We start from the raw sequence: 21,276 nt of genomic DNA on the forward strand, positions 1-21,276 counted from the left end.
AAACTAAAAACAGAATTACCATATGATCCAGCAATCCCACTACTGGGTATATACCCAGAGAAAACCACAATTCAAAAAGACACATGCACCCCAATGTTCACTGCAGCACTATTTACAATAGCCAGGTCATGGAAGCAACCTAAATGCCCATTGACAGACGAATGGATAAGGAAGTTGTGGTACATATATACAATGGTATATTACTCAGCCATAAAAAGGAACGAAATTGAGTCATTTGTTGAGACGTGGATGGACCTAGAGACTGTCATACAGAGTGAAGTAAGTCAGAAAGAGAAAAACAAATAACGTATATTAACGCATGTATGTGGAACCTAGAAAAATGGTACAGATGAACCGGTTTGCAGGGCAGAAGTTGAGACACAGATGGAGAGAACAAATGTATGGACACCAAGGAGGGAAAACCGTGGTGGGGTGGGGATGGTGGTGTGCTGAATTGGGCGACTGGGATTGACATGTATACACTGATGTGTATAAAATTGATGACTAATAAGAACCTGTAGTATAAAAAAACAATCAAAAAGCAACTAACACTAAACTTTCTTTGGTTTATTTGTATGGAAATATGTTAATATAAATGTTTCAGACATAACATGAAATTTCTAAAAATCTTATATGTTCTGGTATAATGTTATAAGTCATAATTCTAGTTATTACTTTAAAATGTATATCTCAGAAATAAAAACAAACAAACAAAAAAAAACAAAAAGACACATGCACCCCAATGTTCATTGCAGCACTATTTACAATAGCCAGGTCATGGAAGCAACCTAAATGCCCATCGACAGACGAATGGATAAAGAAGATGTGGTATATATGTATGTACAAAGGAATATTACTCAGCCATAAAAAGGAACAAAATTGGGTCATTTGTTGAGATGTGGATGGATATAGAGACTGTCACACAGAGTGAAGTCAGAAACAGAAAAACAAATATCGTATATTAACACATGTATGTGGAACCTAGAAAAATGGTACAGATGAACTGGTTTGCAGGGCAGAAAATGAGACACAGATGTAGAGAACAAACGTATGGACACAAAGCAGGGAAAGCGGCGGGGGGTGGTGGTGGTGGTGTGATGAGTTGGGCGATTGGGATTGACATGTATACACTGATGTGTATAAAATTGATGACTAATAAGAACCTGCTGTATAAAAAAATAAGTAAAATAAAATTCAAAAATTAAAAAAAAAAAAAGAATCTCCAATTTTCAGCTAAGCATCTTGACTTCCTAGTGTCCTTTGCAACTAGGTGTGGCCACATTGCTAAGTTCTGTTACCAAGTCCAAGCTCGCTCTGCTTGCTGCACGACAGGCCAATAAATCCAGAGATGAGGTGTTGAGGCAAGGGACTTTTTCGGAAAGCCGGTGGACCATGAGGACGGCAGACTAGTGTCTCAAAAGAACCACCTTATCGTGGTTTGGATGCCAGTTTCTTTTATAGAACAGAAAGGGGGAGGAGATGAGGAAGTAAAGTAAGAAGACCATTAAGTTTAGCAAATATCCCCTGGAATGGCCAGCCTTGGGGAGGGGATGTGTTAATTTCTTCTTTCTTGCAGCCATCCACAGGTGGACAGGGTTAGGATGCTTACCTGAACAAAGGCACTTTGGTTTAACTTTCAGACAGAGGGGCAGGGTTCCCTGAGGCAGGCCATTATATATAGACAGTATCTTTTTAGTGAACAAAAGCAGCAGAAAGCAACGGTTAAAGTAAAAGAACAGATTCAACATGTAGTCAGAGTTGGCTCTTCCCTGTTACAGTTCTGGTCAATGGAATGTGAGAAGTGATGTGTATGACCTCTAGGTTGTGCCTTTAAACGGAAAAGGTGTACCCTTCTCGGTCACTCCCTTCCTTCATGCTAACTGAAAAGCAAACATGGTAGTAAGCCACCTTGAATCATGTAGACAAGGGCAAGCAAGACCTCACAGAATAGGACAGAAAAAACTGCATTCCTAATAACTTCATAGAGCAGAACCATCCTAACAGCATGGACTTCTATCTTGTTTAAGTTAATGTTTGTTTTATTCCTGGTCTCTCTCACACATAGTTAAATCTTTATCCCAGTACACATAATCCCCATCCCCTAGAACAAGGCCTTGTAACAGGAGGCCTCGCTAAATATTTACTGAATGAACAAGTGAACTAATCAATCTCTCATCTGGTTAGCATGAGCCAGAACCCTTGAACATGGTCTACCTCTAGTTACATTAAGAAATAAGAAAGTCTATGAGCTTCCCTGGTGGCACAGTGGTTAAGAATCCACCTGCCAATGCAGGGGACATGCGTTCGAGCCCTGGTCTGGGAAGATCCCACATGCCGCGGAGCAACTATGCCCATGCGCCACAACTACTGAGCCTGCGCTCTAGAGCCTGCGAGCCACAACTACTGAGCCCATGTGCCACAACTACTGAAGCCCGTGCACCTAGAGCCGTGCTCCACAACAAGAGAAGCCACTGCACCGCAACAAAGATTAGCCCCCGTGTGCAGCAACGAAGACCCAACACAGCCAAAAATAAAATAAATTAAATTAAATTAAAAAAAAAAAAAGAAAGAAAGAAGGAAGTCTAGTTTCTACACCTATAAAACTGTGGCTCAGATCTACATCTAATTCAAACCTGTGGGTCCTGCCTGAGCAGCCAGACTATTCCTTTAATTTTTAATATTCACCTCTCTAAGTTTCAATGACTTAATTTTGCATATTACTTCCTTAATTTCTATAAAACTAATGGATATATCATTAGTCATAATGAAATGCCTACTTTTTCTGGGAATGTTTATATCATTTAAAGGCTTGTAAATGATAAAGTTGAGTATTATCAGTGAAAAAAATGAAGATTGTTGAAAACAACATAGGTCACAAAATTCAAAGAAAAAAGGTGACACAACTTAACAAAATGAATCAAACTTCAGATGACAGTATCAAAAAAGATTCACATTTTCCCTTAATAACAAGCCGCAGAGTAACTGCTTTTTATGAGCCCAAAGTGACCAAATTAAATCAAGCTCAGAGTTATTTAGTTAAGCCCCAGAGCAACACAAAAGCTAATGAAAATAGAAAGCACATCAAAACAAACTCAGATCCTTTTTGTCTTACATGTTGTGCTATTCTGTCAATGGTTATATTATCACCATAACAGTACAAAGGATAGGCAGTTACCATGTTAAAGATCATGAACGAAAGATGAAGAAAACTGAGGAGACATCTAACCTGACATCTTTGAGCTGATAAATGAACACCAGACTCCCTGAACTTTATTTACACAACAAAAAGAAACACATTTAATCAAATCTCCATCATCTGGATTTTGTTACACGCGGCCAAACACTTTCAGGTTTTACAATTCAGAAAATTAAAGAATTCAGAAAGAAAAAGCTTACAGTTAAATTTCTTAACCTAAATATTTCATTTAGGCTACTTTAAGAGTATCTCAAAGACAAAATTTTTTTTAAAAAACAATCAAAATTCACTTCTAAATATGTAGCTACTAACGTCATTTTTACAGTTATTGTTTGGCCTACTTGATCCTAACAGAAAAGACTTACCTGAAATTTCAGTGATTTACATCTACAGAAATGCTCTTCTGATTCAAAAGAGCGTTAACATGATAGTCAACACACAAAAGCAAGTTGTGTGAACACCTCAACAGAAGAATGTTTAAAATCCTAACTAAATGCATTCATTTACCAAATACCGTGTTCCTATTAAATGCTAGAGACTGGGTCCCAAGGATCACCAAAATAAAAAGAAACATGGTTCCCCTGCCCTCAGTAAGCGTATAATTTAGCAGACAATCATATAAACCTGCTCCGGAAAGTTTTCCTTTGGCTTCAGCTAAATTAAAACAAGAACTAAGGGAGAACATACTCCGCAACCATAGAGACATTCTTTTAAAACACACTAGGATCCTCATAAAAATATGGGTAAAAGATACCTACAAACAACTCACAAATGGTCAAAACAGACACACACACAATATTCTCAGTAGTAAGTGGTAATTAAAAATATATAAACTTTTAAGAAATATAAATCAATGTAACCTTCTAGGTATCTCATACTTACTAAGATGCCAATTCTCTATATGCTGAAAACTTTTTTTGCTCTTAGAAAGAAAAACGCCACTAAAAATGCAAAAAGATTCATAGCTCAGGCTTAGAATCTCCAACTTACTGTTTCAAAGCTGCCTTTATGCATCAAATCAATGGGTGGCCGGAACAGATCTGCAAGGGTAGTTAGTTTCTTATCTATTGCTCCTCCATTTCTTAATTCCTGTTCTTGCCGAACTGCAACACAGGAGGATGAGAAAGTTTCAATTAGCCATAAAATAAAAGTCATGAATCTTGCAATTAAAAAAAAATGTATCAGTTGCAAGAACTAACGAACAATGTGCTTGACCTCAAATGCAAATGCAAAGATCTAAGGCTGACTCTGAAAAAAAATACAAAGTCAGGTGGGGAGGGAGTCTTAAGACTTGGTGCTCTCTATCCAAAGGTAAGGATAAAAGTGGAAATTATGTAAGAGTCACTTATTCAAAATATTTCCTTCACATACTCAAAACTAACTTTAGCACAGGAGAAAACTTTCATCTTCATTTATCTATTTCTGAAACTCATCCTAATTTATCTAGCTACATTCTAGTTGTTTCTAGCTACATTCCCAATCTTGAAAGACTATGGCAGTGAGAGAGAATGACTACTGCTGTCATCTTCTCCTGGAAGGGCACAGGATTCCCTGGATGATCTGAGTCAGTCTGGATTCCATGTCAACTCCCAAGTTACAAGACCTATCTGTGCTTCAATGAGCTCATTATAAATTATTACAAAATCAAATATGGTTCAAGAGTTTCTCATATATTCTCTAAACATAACTGTCTTTTCTCTAGGATCCCATTGCTAAATCAGTATTAAGTCCACTAAAAGGAGAAGGCCAAGACTCTCATTCTTATTCAACAGAAAGATATAAACCTATTCCAAACAACTGTTGCCAAAATGTTAATAGTGGCTGCTTTGGGTAGTATGGCCTTTCCTTCTTCTATTTTCCAATCCCTACAATAACCATTTTCATTGTGGTCATTCCTTTAATTGACATATATCAGGATCCTGAGGAAAATCAGTTTTTTATTTTATTATAGTCAGCATTTAAGTGCTCATTCAGAAACAGATTAAGTTTGTAAATTACCATATTTCTCACATTATATCCATCTCTCTTATTCTTCTATAACCAAGTAGGTTGGAATCTGGAACAATTCAGCTCAAGGGGGAGTTAATAACAATCACAGACTGAATTCATAATTTAGTTTTTAAATAAGATGAATCCTCAAAGTTATTAGGCCTAATATTAATCATCTTCTTAAGAAAAAAAATTATATGAAACAAACTAGGATCTTGACCTGAAGGGGAGTGTGTGGGTGCTTTTCCACCTTGTGGTTTTAATCTGTGGGAGAGGAGACAGGGGAGAAAGACAATGAGAGAGGGAGAGGGAGGGAAAAAGCGATGATAAACTGGTTCATAGATACTTACTAGTTTCAGTTTGGAAATCCCGGAAACCATCAAATATTGAACGTGCAGGCCGTCGTCTTTTAGGAGCTATAGGAGGAAAAAATAGAATTGATACAAAAAGTTAAACATTAATTTTGTAACAATTCTAAAAATGTCCTTATCTATAGCAATTTCTTATTTTAAGACATTCAGATTCATAATGGTGCCCTCCTTCAAAATATAAAATACTTCAAAAACCTTCAAGGCATTCATATATAATTAACCATCTTCAGCCCAATCATATTTTACAAAAAAGAAAATTAAGGCCCAGTTAAAAAACTTGGCCAAACTTGTGTAAAAAGATAGGAAGAAAGATTTTGAGGATGACTTCCCATGGCGATGAAGCTACATACATGCTGCAAATACATAATTCAGGTTAGCCTAAATGATCTGCCTACCCTTTAGTATAATACTTGAGTAAGTTCTAAACCATAATATCTAAGAACTACCTCTTAGTAAGTGGATATACATGCAGAATTATAAACACCAAAAAACTAATTTTGGAAGAAAAATTTTTCCTACAGTTACAGAAAAATGAACAGAACCAACGTCCTTTGATACCTTTGTATAGCGTCTATTACCCACTCCTTAAGTATTGTACAGATAAAGCTGAAAAAGCAATCATCAAAACGTTATCTTCCTGTATGTTCTTAAACATAAAAATTTTACCAGGTCTTAAATGGGAAAAGAATCTGAAAAAGAATAGATATATGTATATGTATAACTGAATTACTTTGCTGTACACCTGAAACTAACACAACATTGTAAACCAACTATACTCCAATTAAAAAAAAAAGTTATCAGGTCATTTATATACAGTAAATAAGGACATTTAATGATTCTTTCAATATGGGTAACAGTTTTTCAGTTGGTTTATGGCAAGCCCCAGGAGCACTGGTCAGCATGTAACCAGAACAATGCTACACATTAACAGATGATGATTACATAGTAAGATTAGACAGGAACTATAAAAGTCCCCCATCCCACGTCAAAGCATCTTTCCCAACAGCCTGTGTTTGCCATTACATAGGGTAATTCTTTTAATCTAAGAATTACTGAGTAAAAAACAAAACAAAAAAATAACAAAAGAATGCAGAACCATATGTTAAAAAAATCCCACATTTGCTTAAAGCATTATCAGGTCAGTATATCATTTGTGCACATATGTGTATCAGTATTTATATTAAAGAATCAATATTATCTCCAGGAAAAGGAAATTTGGTAAAAATCAGAGACTTCCATATTTTAGCTTTGTACTGAATTTCAAAATTTAAATTGAATTTTACATATAAATTGTTTTATTTAAATAAATTATATAAATTATTAATTTTAAATTTTATTATTTAAACTTATAAAATTTAAATACTGCATTATTTTTCCTCCCTCCCTTTATAAACAAGAAGCAAGAAATGTTATTCTTTTCAATCTTGGAACTATTTTTAATCAAGAGTCAAGAGTCATGTATCTTAAATGTACATGTTTCTAGCAGCAATAATATATTTTTTTAACATCTTTATTGGAGTATAATTGCTTTACAATGGTGTATTAGTTTCTGCTTTATAACAAAGTGAATCAGTTATACATATACATATGTTCCCATATCTCTTCCCTCTTGCATCTCCCTCCCTCCCACCCTCCCTATCCCACCCCTCTAGGTGGTCACAAAGCACCGAGCTGATCTCCCTGTGCTATGCGGTTGCTTCCCACTAGCTATCTATTTTACGTTTGGTAGTGTATATATGTCCATGCCACTCTCTCACTTTGTCCCAGCTTACCCTTCCCCCTCCCCATATCCTCAAGTCCATTCTCTAATAGGTCTGTGTCTTTATTCCCGTCTTACCACTAGGTTCTTCATGACCTTTTTTTTTTTTTCCTTAGATTCCATATATATGTGTTAGCATACTGTATTTGTTTTTCTCTTTCTGACTTATTTCACTCTGTATGACAGACTCTAACTCCATCCACCTCACTACAAATAACTCAATTTTGTTTCTTTTTATGGCTGAGTAATATTCCATTGTATATATGTAGCAGCAATAATATTAACTGCTCAAATAATGCTTTCTTAAAACTCATTATCGGGCTTCCCTGGTGGCGCAGTGGTTAAGAATCCGCCTGTCAATGCAGGGGACACGGGTTCGAGCCCTGGTCTGGGAAGATCCCACATGCCGCGGAGCAACTGGGCCTGTGAGCTACAATTACTGAGCCTGCGCGTCTGGAGCCTGTGCTCCGCAACAAGAGAGGCCACGATAGTGAGAGGCCCGCGCACCGCGATGAAGAGTGGCCCCCACTTGCCACAACTAGAGAAAGCCCTCGCATAGAAACGAAGACACAACACAGCCATTAAAAAAAAAAAAAAAAAAAAAAAAACTCATTATCAGATATTATTTAACCATAACAATTAAGAAAGTAAGGTTATCTTAGGATAAGACATAAAACAGCTGCCTAAGAAAGCATATTATTATTGGGGAGGTAGTACATAGTACATAAAAGGTACTTTTCTTCTACTTTTAAACTGCCAAAGGCAGGCCAGTCAATATCTACATTCTTCACACACACACACACACACACACTCTCTCTCTCTCTCACTCCCCGCCCCCACCCCCCCAATTTAGCCCTTCTCTATTATACACTTGATCTCCTGGAGATTCATACTAGCTCCTCTTATTGCTAGCTTTCCAACCACTCTCTTTTATTTCTTGGGCTCGTGACCTGTTCCCATTTGTTTCTGCCTTATATATCCTAAATCTAACCAAGAATCTCTCCTCAAGCCACAACACCTCTAGCTCTAGGATCATTATTACTCCTGCCTGCCTCTTCAATATGTGGTTTCCTCACTCTTCCAAACCATATGCTATAAGTAAACATCAGTCCTCTGTACTCTCACTCCACTGCCCACATAATAGGAGTGCTGGTCACTGAGGTCAAAGAGACTAAGCTACAAAGAGCTAAAAGAGATTCAAAAAGGAGCCTCATAGTCAGAATAGGGGAGGAACAGAGAACAAAAATTTAATGAGCAGAGCGGCACTGTTTCACATTTTCACAAATCTCTGTTAATAACTGGTATAAGAGAAGACACCTGAATTTTTAGATCTGCTTCTGCATTCAATCTGCTGCTATTCCTTTAGTTCATGTATATGAAGAAAATTAAAATTCAACTTCACACAGACATGTAGTTGTAAAAGGGAAGAGTATTTTAATAGTGTTTTAAGATAATTGTGAACATTCTCCCCTGCTACTACACCAAAGCTCAACCAGTGGTAATTTCTTAAAGGTTGGTTGCAACATGGAATCTGAAATCTTATCAATGAACTTTTCATACTCTGCTCCATTAAAATCCATTGGTCTTATATGGTAGGCAGGCTCTGTGATGGCTCCCGATTATCCCTATCTCCCGGGATTCATAACCTGTGTGTGAACATCTTGAGTATGGGCAGGATCAAACAGAATGTGGCAGAGGTGATGGGATGTCACTTCCAACAGTTAGGTTACAAAAAGATAGTGGCTGGAGCTCTAGTGGTGCAATCTGTTAGCGCACGGTACTTATACAAGAAGATGGTGGCTTCCATCCATCCTGGGCTGCCCTCTCTGGCTCTCTCATTTGCTCTGCAGTAAGGAACTGATGTCTCCAGCCAACCAGCAGCCACGTGAGTAAACTAAGATCTTCCTCTAGTCACGCTCTGAGATGATTGTAGCCCTGGCTGACACCTTGATTATACACTGTGAGAGACCCTAAACAGAGGCACCCAACTAAGCCACACCTGGATTCCTGACCCACAGAAATGGTGATATAACAAATGTTTGTTGCTTCAGGAAGCTAAATTTTGAAGCGATCTGTTAAACAGCAATAGATATATAATCTATATTGCATACATAGATACTTACATATAGATCCGAACAGATCTTTCACCCATGCACAATTTTGTAATATTGTGCTTTGGTCATTTGAAAATACTTGTTCACTGAGTTATGCAAATATTCCAAATACTGACCATTTCATCATACGATATTAAAAAAAAAAATCACCATCTGTTAATGTCACTGCTAACCTCATCAGAAAGCCTTTAAGTACTGGGAAGCTATCAAGCTCACAATCATGCACATAAACTTTCTAAAATTCTAAGTTCTGCCTGAAAGCCTTTTTTTCTTTTCTTAAATCACTGGCAACAAATAATGTCAGTTGTTTGCCTTGAAGCAGTTAACAGGCTTTGTTCACATTCAAGAAAATGTTTGCCAAATGCTTAAGTCTAAATAACTATAGTTTGTCAGTAATCTTTCAAGAAAAATAATGTTCCATAAAAAAAGCAGCTAGTTTTGCTTTCAACTCAAACTGTACAAGTGTTTCACCTTAAAGTAACCAGAGTACTTCAGTATGCAGAACTGCTTTATGCACACATCCTATTTCATCAAACAGAATAGTTTAAAAATGTGGATCTAGATCAAATGAAATTAATTTTTATTGCTTTGGCTTTTTTTTTTTTTTAAACCGCAAGTGTGTGTCAGTGAAGAATTCAACAAATAGTAGCAGTTTGGTGCCACTGTCCTGATTCAATTAAGATGCAGCAGTATGACCCATCACTGCTTCTGAATTATCAGCCCAAATGTCAACACAGTGAAAAAGGCAAATAACTTGTTAGTATTATTATGAAAACAGTTTTGATCTTACAGACCCACTGAAAGGGCATCAGGGACTCCCAGACCACACTTTGAGAATCACACTTTAAATCAATACTATCCCTGGGACTTCCCTGGTGGTCCAGTGGTTAAGACTCTGCTCTCCCAGTGCAGAGAACCTGGGTTCGATCCCTGGTCAGGGAACTAAGATCCCACATACCGCCACTAGAGAGCCCGCACGCCACAACTACTAAGCCCGCATGCTCTAGAGCCTGCACGCCACACAAAGACCCAGCGCAGCCAAAATTAATTAATTAATTAATTAATTATTTAAAAATCGATACTATCCCAAAGAAGAAAATAGTTCTCCAAAAACCTTTTCAAAGTTATAATAAGGTCTAATAATGAAAGTTAGGACTGACTCCCTAACTGTATAAAGTCATTCTCACCCCCCTCACCAAACCAGATGTAGAAGCAAGAAAGTGGAGTTTCAAATGGGAACTCTTTTGCCTCTGTTAAACAGTAAAATAGCACAGAACCCATTTGCTGTAGTCTTCCCCACTCAAAGATCTTGCCTTTATTCCTTGCAATAAAGGAAAGATAAAGCTTCCAAGGGCATTCCTCAGCTCCAAAATCTATAACATTTATATGAAAAAAAAAACATGAACAATGCTTTATTACCTCTGGTATATTAAAGGCACAATGACTAGCTAAATTGAACAGTTCAGAAAGCACACATTATATTTCAATATTCAGACCTTATCGTTTTCTTCCTCCCATCTTTATTTCTGAATCTGGAAAGTATATTCTTTATTCCTTTCTACAGTAAACTCCAAAGCTGCCAAGTTAAAAATCAATCTTAAAACTCTCAACTAAGTTGCTTTCTCAAATCAAAAGATACGGTTTATGTAATTTTCTTCATCCTTTTCTTACAATTTATTTCTTCTTTATTTTAGTTTACCTACGAAACTTTTTATAGGCCTATTTCTCTGCACTGCTGTTCTCAATATATACAATATACATTTCTATGTCTCTGTCTACCCAACCAAATCATAACTTTATCTGCTGGGTTCTTTTTTTTCTTTTGCCCATGCCGCATGACATGCGGGATCTTAGTTCCCCAGCCAGGGATTGAACCCGTGCCCACTGCACTGGAAACGCAGAGTCTTAACCACTGGACCGCCAGGGAAGTCCCCTATCTTCTGTTTTTTAATATACCTATTAATGCCTAAAATATCTGGCTCACAAAAGGTAAATAAGTGCTTATTAAAATAAAACTATAAATTTTCTTTAAATTTGATTAAATGTTCCATTTTCTACTATCTTCTCTATGCACCCCAGACTGATACAATTTTTTGCATGGATTAGGGATTACTTCCTCCTTTTTTCAATACAAGAACAGCACTTCTAGAAATTAAAAAAGTGAAGGTACAGCATATCAAGACAGTAAGGATATGGCAGTCAAGTGGGTACCCAAAAAACAAAAAATAATCATAGTCTTTTATCTAATGATAGATTTGTTTCCATTTTAAGGCAGCAGTCCTTTTTCCTTATTTTCCTCCTTTTGGCCTTCTGCAACAACTATCAACTTTTTAATCTGGCTCACTCCTCGGAAAGAGCCAACTGTGCAACTTTCCTGAGGGGAGTACAGAATTACAAGATAAGAATCAACTCTACTTGAAGTAACAATCTCTGAGCAAGCCTTCGTATCTTTTGATAGCTTCATTAAAATCCTGAAGACAACAGTGAAGTCAAATAAAGCTAAGGAAAAAAGGTAAACTTACCACCAAACAAAGGTTCTGGTTCCACCAATATTTCCTGCTTTTGAGGAATTGGGGCACGGACTTCCTCTCTATTAAAAAAAAAAAAAAAAGTGGGAAAATATCCAAATGAAAACTGTTTTCTGCTACCTATTCTTACTGCAACTATTGTGTACACATTCAAATTAACAAATAAAATGAACAACAGATTTAGTGACTTTTAGGAACCACACTAAATTACGATAAATGATTGTCACATGATTTCCATATAGAGATGAACTGGAATAAAGTACCTGGCATACATAGTGCAAATGGGTTTATAAAGAAAGAGAACAAACAGAAAAATAAAAAATATTTCTCCTTTCCTCTAAGTTCCCTGCCCTAAATTCTTTAAAAAAAAAAAAGAAGATAGGAAATTTACAAACACACACACACACACACAATTCAGGCAAAAAATTAATGGAAAATATGAGCTTAATAAAAGCAATATTACATCAACACTACATCAAATAATAGATAATTAAATCACAGATGTATTAAAATAAGCTTAAACAGGCAGTTAATTTTATGCTAGTTATGAAGTTGGCTAACAAAGGTAGTACCCTTGGATTATTTATTAAATAGACACTAACATATATAAAACAGAAAAAATACTCTTTTAAAAGCCTAAAAACTCTTCAAAGTTTACCTCCAGAGGGTTTACTAATAATCCATCTCTTCCAGTGAACAATACTCATTTAAAATATGCTGTAAAAATGGTGTATATCCCCTTATATATCAGTTTAATTATTTTAGTTTTAACTCAAATACGAAAGTCTGCTGATTAATGCTCATAGCAAGTAAGAGTAAGTTTCAAATTTAATATGCTCCCCTTATAATAAATATTAATTTACGTTAGGCCTAATGTTTTTCATTCAGGTGTTTCTAATAGTAATAACTGAGCTTAAGGCCCCGTTTTTGACACCTAAAAGTTGAAACTTCAAAATATACTTTATTTAATACAGTATCAATACTCATTTGTCAACAAAAACTAACATCCTGTAATCAAAGAACAACTAGTTAGACAAAGAAATCTACAATAAGCCAAATGAGTGAAGGATAAAGGATAATTCAAAATTATGTTAAGCACTCTTTCCTACTGGATTTCAGTCACTGCTCACACACACAACTGCAATACTCTAAAGAAACAGACAATGCGTCTCTAAGAGGAAGCTCTATTAAATCTCTTTCACCAGAGAGAAATAGGCCATTATCTTAGCAAAACTAAAAACTTCTAACACATCTCTTACCTGAATAGATCTTTCCATTATTGGTATAATTCACTTTACAGTGTGTGTGTGGGCGTGTGTGTGTGTGTGTGTGTGTGTGTGTGTACAAAGTTATCTCAATCTAAGGCAATTTAATTACTCAAGAAACAAGCCTTAATCTGATGAAATACATCAATTAGGGTGATGGCTTAATTAGTAGTCCCTATACAGAAAGACTTGATTACTACATATTTGAGGTCATCTATTCCAAGATTGCTAGCTACCCAACAAAATGGAAGAATGGAACAGAAGGTGAACTGTAAAGAAAGAAAATTATAGTTTAGGAAGTAGGTGACACTATCAAATGTTAATCAATTAGTAATACAAATAATCTAAGTCAAATTATAATGTAACTAACTAGGAAAAGACATTCATTAATCAAAACTATTTTTAAGTACAATTAAGAAAACATGTTTTAAACAGTGAGGACTGATATGTCCCCCCAAATCAGCTATGAATACCTGTTATTCAAGTGAATGTAAACTAAATGATGTTTTCATATTGATTTCCATTAAAGATTTGAGTTATGTTGGTGGAGAATGGGCTATCAAACTTGAAATACACAGCCAACATCGATAGGAAAAAACTTATATAAAATATAAATAATAACCTCTAGAGTTCACACTTTGTGAGGAAACAATATTACTCTAGAATCTGGAACTAGATAAAAAAAAAAGAGGCAATCATGTCCTGAATGTTTATTTGGCTTTTTAAATCTAATTTAGTAAAAATAAAATCCATGTTTTTGCCTATTCCTATTTAAGGGGATTCTTCTTATTTAGTATCTCATGTTGTAAACGCTGAAGAGCTATAAATGGCTATGAGTATTAAAGTCTTATTTAAGGATCTTTGAAATTTTGACTCAAAAATCAATGTTTTTCATTTGAGTAGCATTCATCTCTAATATTTTCCAAAGACTACTGGAATTTTGCCTAACAGATATTCATTTCAAACTCTCATTGGTATCAAATGTAAAGGGCAGAAAACACCAAATGTATTTATCATCTGTTACTATCCTCTATATATTACAATTCTATATGCTGAAGGTGCCTCTAAAGATTAGCGACATGTAGTTATTTAAGGCATAAATTTTCTTCAAAAATTTTTCATGACAACTCAAAACTTTCCTGGGACAATGTAGGAAAATCCAGAATTGGGAAATCTGAGCTTTATTGGGCTTTCCTTCCATATCTGCTACTTAATTGCTGTATAGCTTGGGGAAATGGCTATCCTTCTGCTTCCTCTGTAAAATGTGGATAATAATGCCAGCCTATAGGGTTCTTCTGAGGATTAAATAATGGACTTGACAGTGCTGTAGAGAACTTAAAACATATAAGTATAAAAATTTTCACCTGACACTTTCAGATGCTTTCAACTTTTAATTTGTTCAAAACAGAGAATTAACCTAACATGTAAAAATGTAACTGCTCGGGCTTCCCTGGTGGCGCAGTGGTTGAGAATCTGCCTGCCAATGCAGGGGACACGGGTTCGAGCCCTGGTCTGGGAGGATCCCACATGCCGCGGAGCAACTAGGCCCGTCAGCCACAATTACTGAGCCTGCGCGTCTGGAGCCTGTGCTCCGCAACAAGAGAGGCCGCGATAGTGAGAGGCCCGCGCACCACGATGAAGAGTGGTCCCCACTTGCCGCAACTACAGAAAACCCTCGCACAGAAACGAAGACCCAGCACAGCCATAAATAAATAAATAAAATAAAAAATTAAAAAAAAAAATGTAACTGCTCAATTTTGGCAGGGGGTAGCTCCCAATAATAAAAAATAAATTCATACTCTGTGTGTGGTCTGACAGTGGAGACACTTGCTGAACTGGTACTTGGCTCTTCAGCGATTCCTCCACCATCCAAAAACATAGTGACTGCCATCTCCAGATTATTGTTGCAGGCTTCAAGCATATGTTTCCCTACACTTTCACTTGCACCTGAAATAGTATAAAAACAAGAAGAAAGTTAAAAAAAAGACACCTTTTTACATTCAGTTCACATTAGACTACAGAATTCCCAAGCAAATAGTACTTTTCCCTCTTTAGAATGAATGATTTTTAAAACAAAAACTGTTTACTTCTATGCTTGTTAGCTGATTACTGTGAAATATACAGAGCTAGAAAAGAAAGCAGCAGCATTAAAAATAGTAGTCTTCCTTCATAATAAAACAAAAACTAAATAAAGCATTTATTTGCCATTTCTTTATATGGGCCGACTATATATTTGTTAATAATCTGAAAAAGAAAATGAAAGACTACACTCTAGAAAGTTAGAAATACTTTGTTAGAAAGAATGCATTCAGTTACCAATTTCTACTTCTATAAGAAAGGAAACACTTTAATAACAATGGGAGAGAAGGGAGATGGGACTTTTTGCCAAAGATATAACTAAGTCAAAATTTGGTAAGAAATATCAATCTTCATCATTTAAAAGTGGCCCTATCACACACTCACTTGTACAGTAAAGCAAGCATAATCTGTTTGATGCAATGTAAACTGGTGAAACCCTTTAACAAATCAATTTTATAACATGTATCAAGAAACATAATGCTTGTTACTTTTTTGACCCAGTAATTTGGGCATGTGGTCTAAATAAATCGACATAAATCTATATAAAGTCTAAATAAATCTACGTAAATCTAGTCTAAATAAACCTATATAAAACACATACATAAACATGTCTATACACGTGTCCAGTATAGCTTTAGTTAAAATTGAAAAATTATAGATAACATAAATGTCTAACAGTAGTAGAGTCTAAATTGTAAATCTATTTGGTGGGACATTTTGTGGGCATTAAAAAGCATCTCAGGTCAGAAGAAACTATATTCAATATCCTGTAATAAACCACAATGAAAAAGAAAAAAAAATAAAAAGGGGAAAAAAAAAACCATCTTAGGCTTTCCACTTGGGATGACCTTCCTTCTACCTGAACTGTGTCCCTTAAGAGTCTCCTGCAGTGAAGGCTGTGGGTGTGTGTGTGGTTTTTTGTTTGTTTTTTGTGTTTTTTTGGTCTGAGAACACCTTTATTTTGCTATTGTTCCTGAAAGACAGTTTCATCACTGGATATTCTTTTTTAAGGCTGACAGCTATTTTCTCTCAGTACACTGAAGATAGCATTCCAGTGTCTTCTGTTGTTGCTTCTGAGAAGTAAGTTGCCAGACTAAAGAAAAACATTTTTAGAGCAATCTGTTGTTTCTCTCTAGTTGCTTTTAAGACCTTCTCTGTCTTTGGTCTTCTGCAGTTTCACTCTATTTCCTGGGGCTGATTTTATTTATCCTCCTTGGGATTCACTGGACTTCCACCATAAGGACTGTTTTCTTTTATCAGTTCTGAAAAATTCTCAGACATTTCTATTTAAAAATTACCACACAAGCTTTAAATGATACATTAAACAAGATGGACTTAATTGATATTTATAGGACATTCCATCCAAAAACAACAGCATACACTGTCTTCTCAAGTGCTCATGGAACATTCTCCAGGATAGATCTTATCCTGGGTCACAATTCAAGCCTTGGTAAATTTAAGAAAATTGAAATCGTATCAAGTATCTTTTCCGACCACAACGCTATGAGACTAGACATCAATTACAGGAAAAAAACCTGTGAAAAATACAAACACATGGAGGCTAAACAGTACACTACTAAATAACCAAGAGATCACTGAGGAAATCAAAAAATACCTAGAAACAAATGACAATGAAAACACAACGACCCACAACCTATGGGATGCAGCAAAAGCAGTTCTAAGAGGGAAGTTTATAGCAATACAATCTTACCTCAAGAAACAAGAAACATCTCAAATAAACAACCTAACCTTACACCTAAAGCAATTAGAGAAAAGAAGAACAAAAAACCCCCAAAGGTAGCAGAAGGAAAGAAATCATAAAGATCAGATCAGAAATAAATGAAAAAGAAATGAAGGAAACAACAGCTAAGATCAATAAAACTAAAAGCTGGTTCTTTGAGAAGATAAACAAAATTGATAAACCACTAGCCAGACTCATCAAGAAAAAAAGGGAGAAGACTCAAATCAATAGAATTAGAAATGAAAAAGGAGAAGTAACAACTGACACGGCAGAAATACAAAAGATCATGAGAGATTACTACAAGCAACTATATACCAATAAAATGGCCAACCTGGAAGAAAAGGACAAATTCTTAGAAATGCACAACCTTCCGAGACTGGACCAGGAACAAATAGAAAATATAAACAGACCAATCACAAGGACTGAAATTGAAACTGTGATTACAAATCTTCCAACAAACAAAAGTTCAGGACCAGATGGATTCACAGGCGAATTCTATCAAACATTTAGAGAAGAGCTAACACCTGTCCTTCTCAAACTCTTCCAAAATATAGCACAGGGAGGAACACTCCCAAACTCATTCTACGAGGCCACCATCACCCTGATACCAAAACCAGACGAAGAGGTCACAAAAAAAGAAAACTACAGGCCAATATCACTGATGAACATGGATGCAAAAATCCTCAACAAAATACTAGCAAACAGAATCTAACAGCACATTAAAAGGATCACCTCACACGGGTCAGAATGGCCATCATCAAGAAATCTACACCATGATCAAGTGGGGTTCATCCCAGGAATGCAAGGATTCTTCAATATATGCAAATCAATCAATGTGATAAACCACATTAACAAATTGAAGGAGAAAAACCATATGATCATCTCAACATATGCAGAAAAAGCTTTCAACAAAATTCAACACCTATTTATGAAAAAACCCTCCAGAAAGTAGGCATAGAGGGAACTTACCTCAACATAATAAAGGCCATATATGACAAACCCACAGCTAACATCGTTCTCAATGGTGAAAAACTGAAACCATAAGATCAGGAACAAGACAAGGCTGCCCACTCTCACCACTATTATTCAATATAGTTTTGGAAGTTTTAGCCATAGCAATCAGAGAAGAAAAAGAAATAAAAGGAATCCAAATCGGAAAAGAAGAAGTAAAACTGTCACTGTTTGCAGATGACATGATACTACACAGAGAATCCCAAAGATGCTACCAGAAAACTACTAGAGCTAATCAATGAATTTGGTAAAGTAGCAGGATATAAAATTAATGCACAGAAATCTCTAGCATTCCTATATACTAATGATGAAAAATCTGAAAGAGAAATTAAGGAAACACTCCCATTTACCACTGGAACAAAAAGAATAAAATACCTAAGAATAAACCTAACTAAGGAGACAAAACACCTGTATGCAGAAAACTATAAGACACTGAGGAAAGAAATTAAAGATGATACAAACAGATGGAGAGATATACCATGTACTTAGATTGGAAGAATCAACACTGTGAAAATGACTATACTACCCAAAGCAATCTACAGATTCAATGCAATCCCTATCAAACTACCAATGGCATTTTTCAAAGAACTAGAACAAAGAAATTTCACAGTTTGTATGGAAACACAAAAGACTCCGAATAGCCAAAGCAATCTTGAGAAAGAAAAACGGAGCTAGAAGAATCAGGCTCCCTGCCTTCAAACTATACTACAAGGCTACCATAATCAAGAAAGTATGGTACTGGCACAAAAACAGAAGTATAGATCAATGGAACAGGATAGAAAGCCCAGAGATAAACCCACACGCATATGGTCACCTTATCTTTGATAAAGGAGGCAAGAATATACAGTGGAGAAAAGACAGCCTCTTCAATAAGTGGCGCTGGGAAAACTGGACACCTACATGTAAAAGAATGAAATTAGAACACTCCCTAAAACCACACACAAAAATAAACTCAAAATGGATTAAAGACCTAATGTAAGGCCAGACACTATAAAACTCTTAGAGGAAATCACAGGCAGAACACTCTATGACATACATCACATCAAGATCCTTTCTGACCCACCTCCTAGAAAAATGGAAATAAAAATAAAAATAAACAAATGGAACCTAATGAAACTTAAAAGCTTTTGCACAGGAAAGGAAACCATAAACAAGATGAAAAGCCAACTCTCAGAATGGGAGAAAATATTTGCAAACGAAGCAACTGACAAAGGATTAATCTCCAAAATATACAGGCAGCTCATGCAGCTCAGTACCAAAAAAAACCGAACAACCCAATCCAAAAATGGGCAGAAGACCTAAATAGACATTTCTCCAAAGAAGATATACAGATTGCCAACAAACACATGAAAAGATGCTCAACATCACTAATCATTAGAGAGATGCAAATCAAAACTACAATAAGGTATCACCTCACACCGGTCAGAATGGCCATCATCAAAAAATCTACAAACGATAAATGCTGGAGAGGGTGCGGAGAAAAGGGAACCCTCTTGCACTGCTTGTGGGAATGTAAACTGACACAACCACTCTGGAGAACAGTATGGAGGTTCCTTAAAAAACTAAAAATAGAACTACCATATGACCCAGCAATCCCACTACTGGGCATATACCCTGAAAAAAACCATAATTCAAAAAGAGTCATGTACCACAATGTTCACTGCAGCTCTATTTACAATAGCCAGGACATGGAACCAACCTAAGTGTGCATCGACAGATGAATGGATAAAGAAGATGTGGCACATATATACAATGGAATATTACTCAGCCATAAAAAGAAACGAAATTGAGTTATTTGTAGTGAGGTGGATGGACCTAGAGACTGTCATACAGAGTGAAGTCAGTCAGAAAGAGAAAAACAAATACCATATGCTAACACATATATACGGAATCTAAAAAAAAAAAACTGTTCTGAAGAACCTAGGGGCAGGACAGGAATAAAGATGCAGACGTAGAGAATGGACTTGAGCACACGGGGAAGGCGAAGGTTAAGCTGGGACGAAGTGAGAGAGTGGCATGGACATATATACACTACCAAATGTAAAACAGATAGCTAGTGGGAAGCAGCCGCATAGCACAGGGAAATCAGCTCAGTGCTTTGTGACCACCTAGAGGGGTGGGATGGGGGGGTGGGATAGGGAGGGTGGGAGGGAGACGCAAGAAGGAGGAGATATGTGGATATATGTATACGTATAGCTGATTCACTTTGTTATACAACAGAAACTAACACACCACTGTAAAGCAACTATACACCAATAAAAATGTTAAAAATAAATAAATAAATAAATAAAAATTACCTTACTCCTCCATTCACACTTATGTCCTTCTGGAACTCCAATTAGATGTATGTTAGAACTCTTCATTCTATGCTGTGCCAATTTGTTTTTTACCTGTTCATGAGCTTTTAATTTTAGTTAATTTTTTATAACTAGAAGTTCTGGGGTTTTTGTTTCCTAATCTGCCTGGTCATGTTTCAGAGACCCTTACTTCATACTCCTATTTCTTTTCATTTCATCTAATATATTAATCAAACTTACTGGAATTACTAAGACAAAATGTAAACTTTCTGCAGTCTCTAGAGGTCACTGTCTCATTTCTGCTGGCTCTTGCACACTATGCAATGTTTTTTTGTGCACTTTGTGATTTTTTTTTTGACTATGATCTCAAGTGGCTTGGAATTTTACTCTGTAGATTTTTGAAGGCTGGGTTGAAGGTACATCCCTCCTAAGAGAAGATAACTTGATAGATTTTGTAAGGTACCTGAAGGCACCACCAAACAGAGACTATTTAAAATACATTCTTGGGGCTTCCCTGGTGGCGCAGTGGTTAAGAATCCGCCTGCCAATGCAGGGGACACGGGTTCGAGCCCTGGTCCGGGAAGATCCCACATGCTGCGGAGCAACTAAGCCCGTGAGCCACAACTACTGAGCCTGCACTCTAGAACTTGCTCGCCACAACTACTGAGCCCATGTGCCACAACTACTGAAGCCCTCACACCTAGAGCCCGTGCTCCACAAGAGAAGCCACCGCAATGAGAAGCCTGTGCACCGCAACGAAGAGTAGCTCCCACTTGCCGCAACTAGAGAAAGCCTGTGAGCAGCAACGAAGACCCAACGCAGCCAAAAATAATAAACAAAGTAAATACTAAATGTTAGTTCTTAAAAAAATTTTTTTTAAATAAAATAAAATACATTCTTGACTTGAAGTTTTATGAAACCACATG

General features: G+C 36.3%; 1 protein-coding gene across 6 annotated transcripts in view; it reads right to left on the reverse strand.

The window, feature by feature from the left end:
- Positions 1-21,276, reverse strand: part of UBXN7 (UBX domain protein 7) — a 63,241-nt gene that overhangs the window by 28,214 nt on the left and 13,751 nt on the right. For 5 of the 6 annotated variants that reach the window (XM_061193219.1, XM_061193213.1, XM_061193216.1 and 2 more), the window contains 4 exons: positions 15,022-15,169; positions 11,952-12,019; positions 5,536-5,601; positions 4,187-4,299 (listed from right to left, as the gene is read on the reverse strand). In XM_061193219.1, the coding sequence (XP_061049202.1) occupies positions 4,187-4,299; positions 5,536-5,601; positions 11,952-12,019; positions 15,022-15,169 (395 nt within the window). Of the gene's footprint in view, positions 1-4,186; positions 4,300-5,535; positions 5,602-11,951; positions 12,020-15,021; positions 15,170-20,350; positions 20,386-21,276 lie in introns of all 6 variants that reach the window. The other variant, XM_061193217.1, reaches the window with a different exon arrangement.

Source organism: Eubalaena glacialis, chromosome 6 (genome assembly GCF_028564815.1).
Source record: "Eubalaena glacialis isolate mEubGla1 chromosome 6, mEubGla1.1.hap2.+ XY, whole genome shotgun sequence".
NCBI lineage: Eukaryota > Metazoa > Chordata > Mammalia > Artiodactyla > Balaenidae > Eubalaena > Eubalaena glacialis.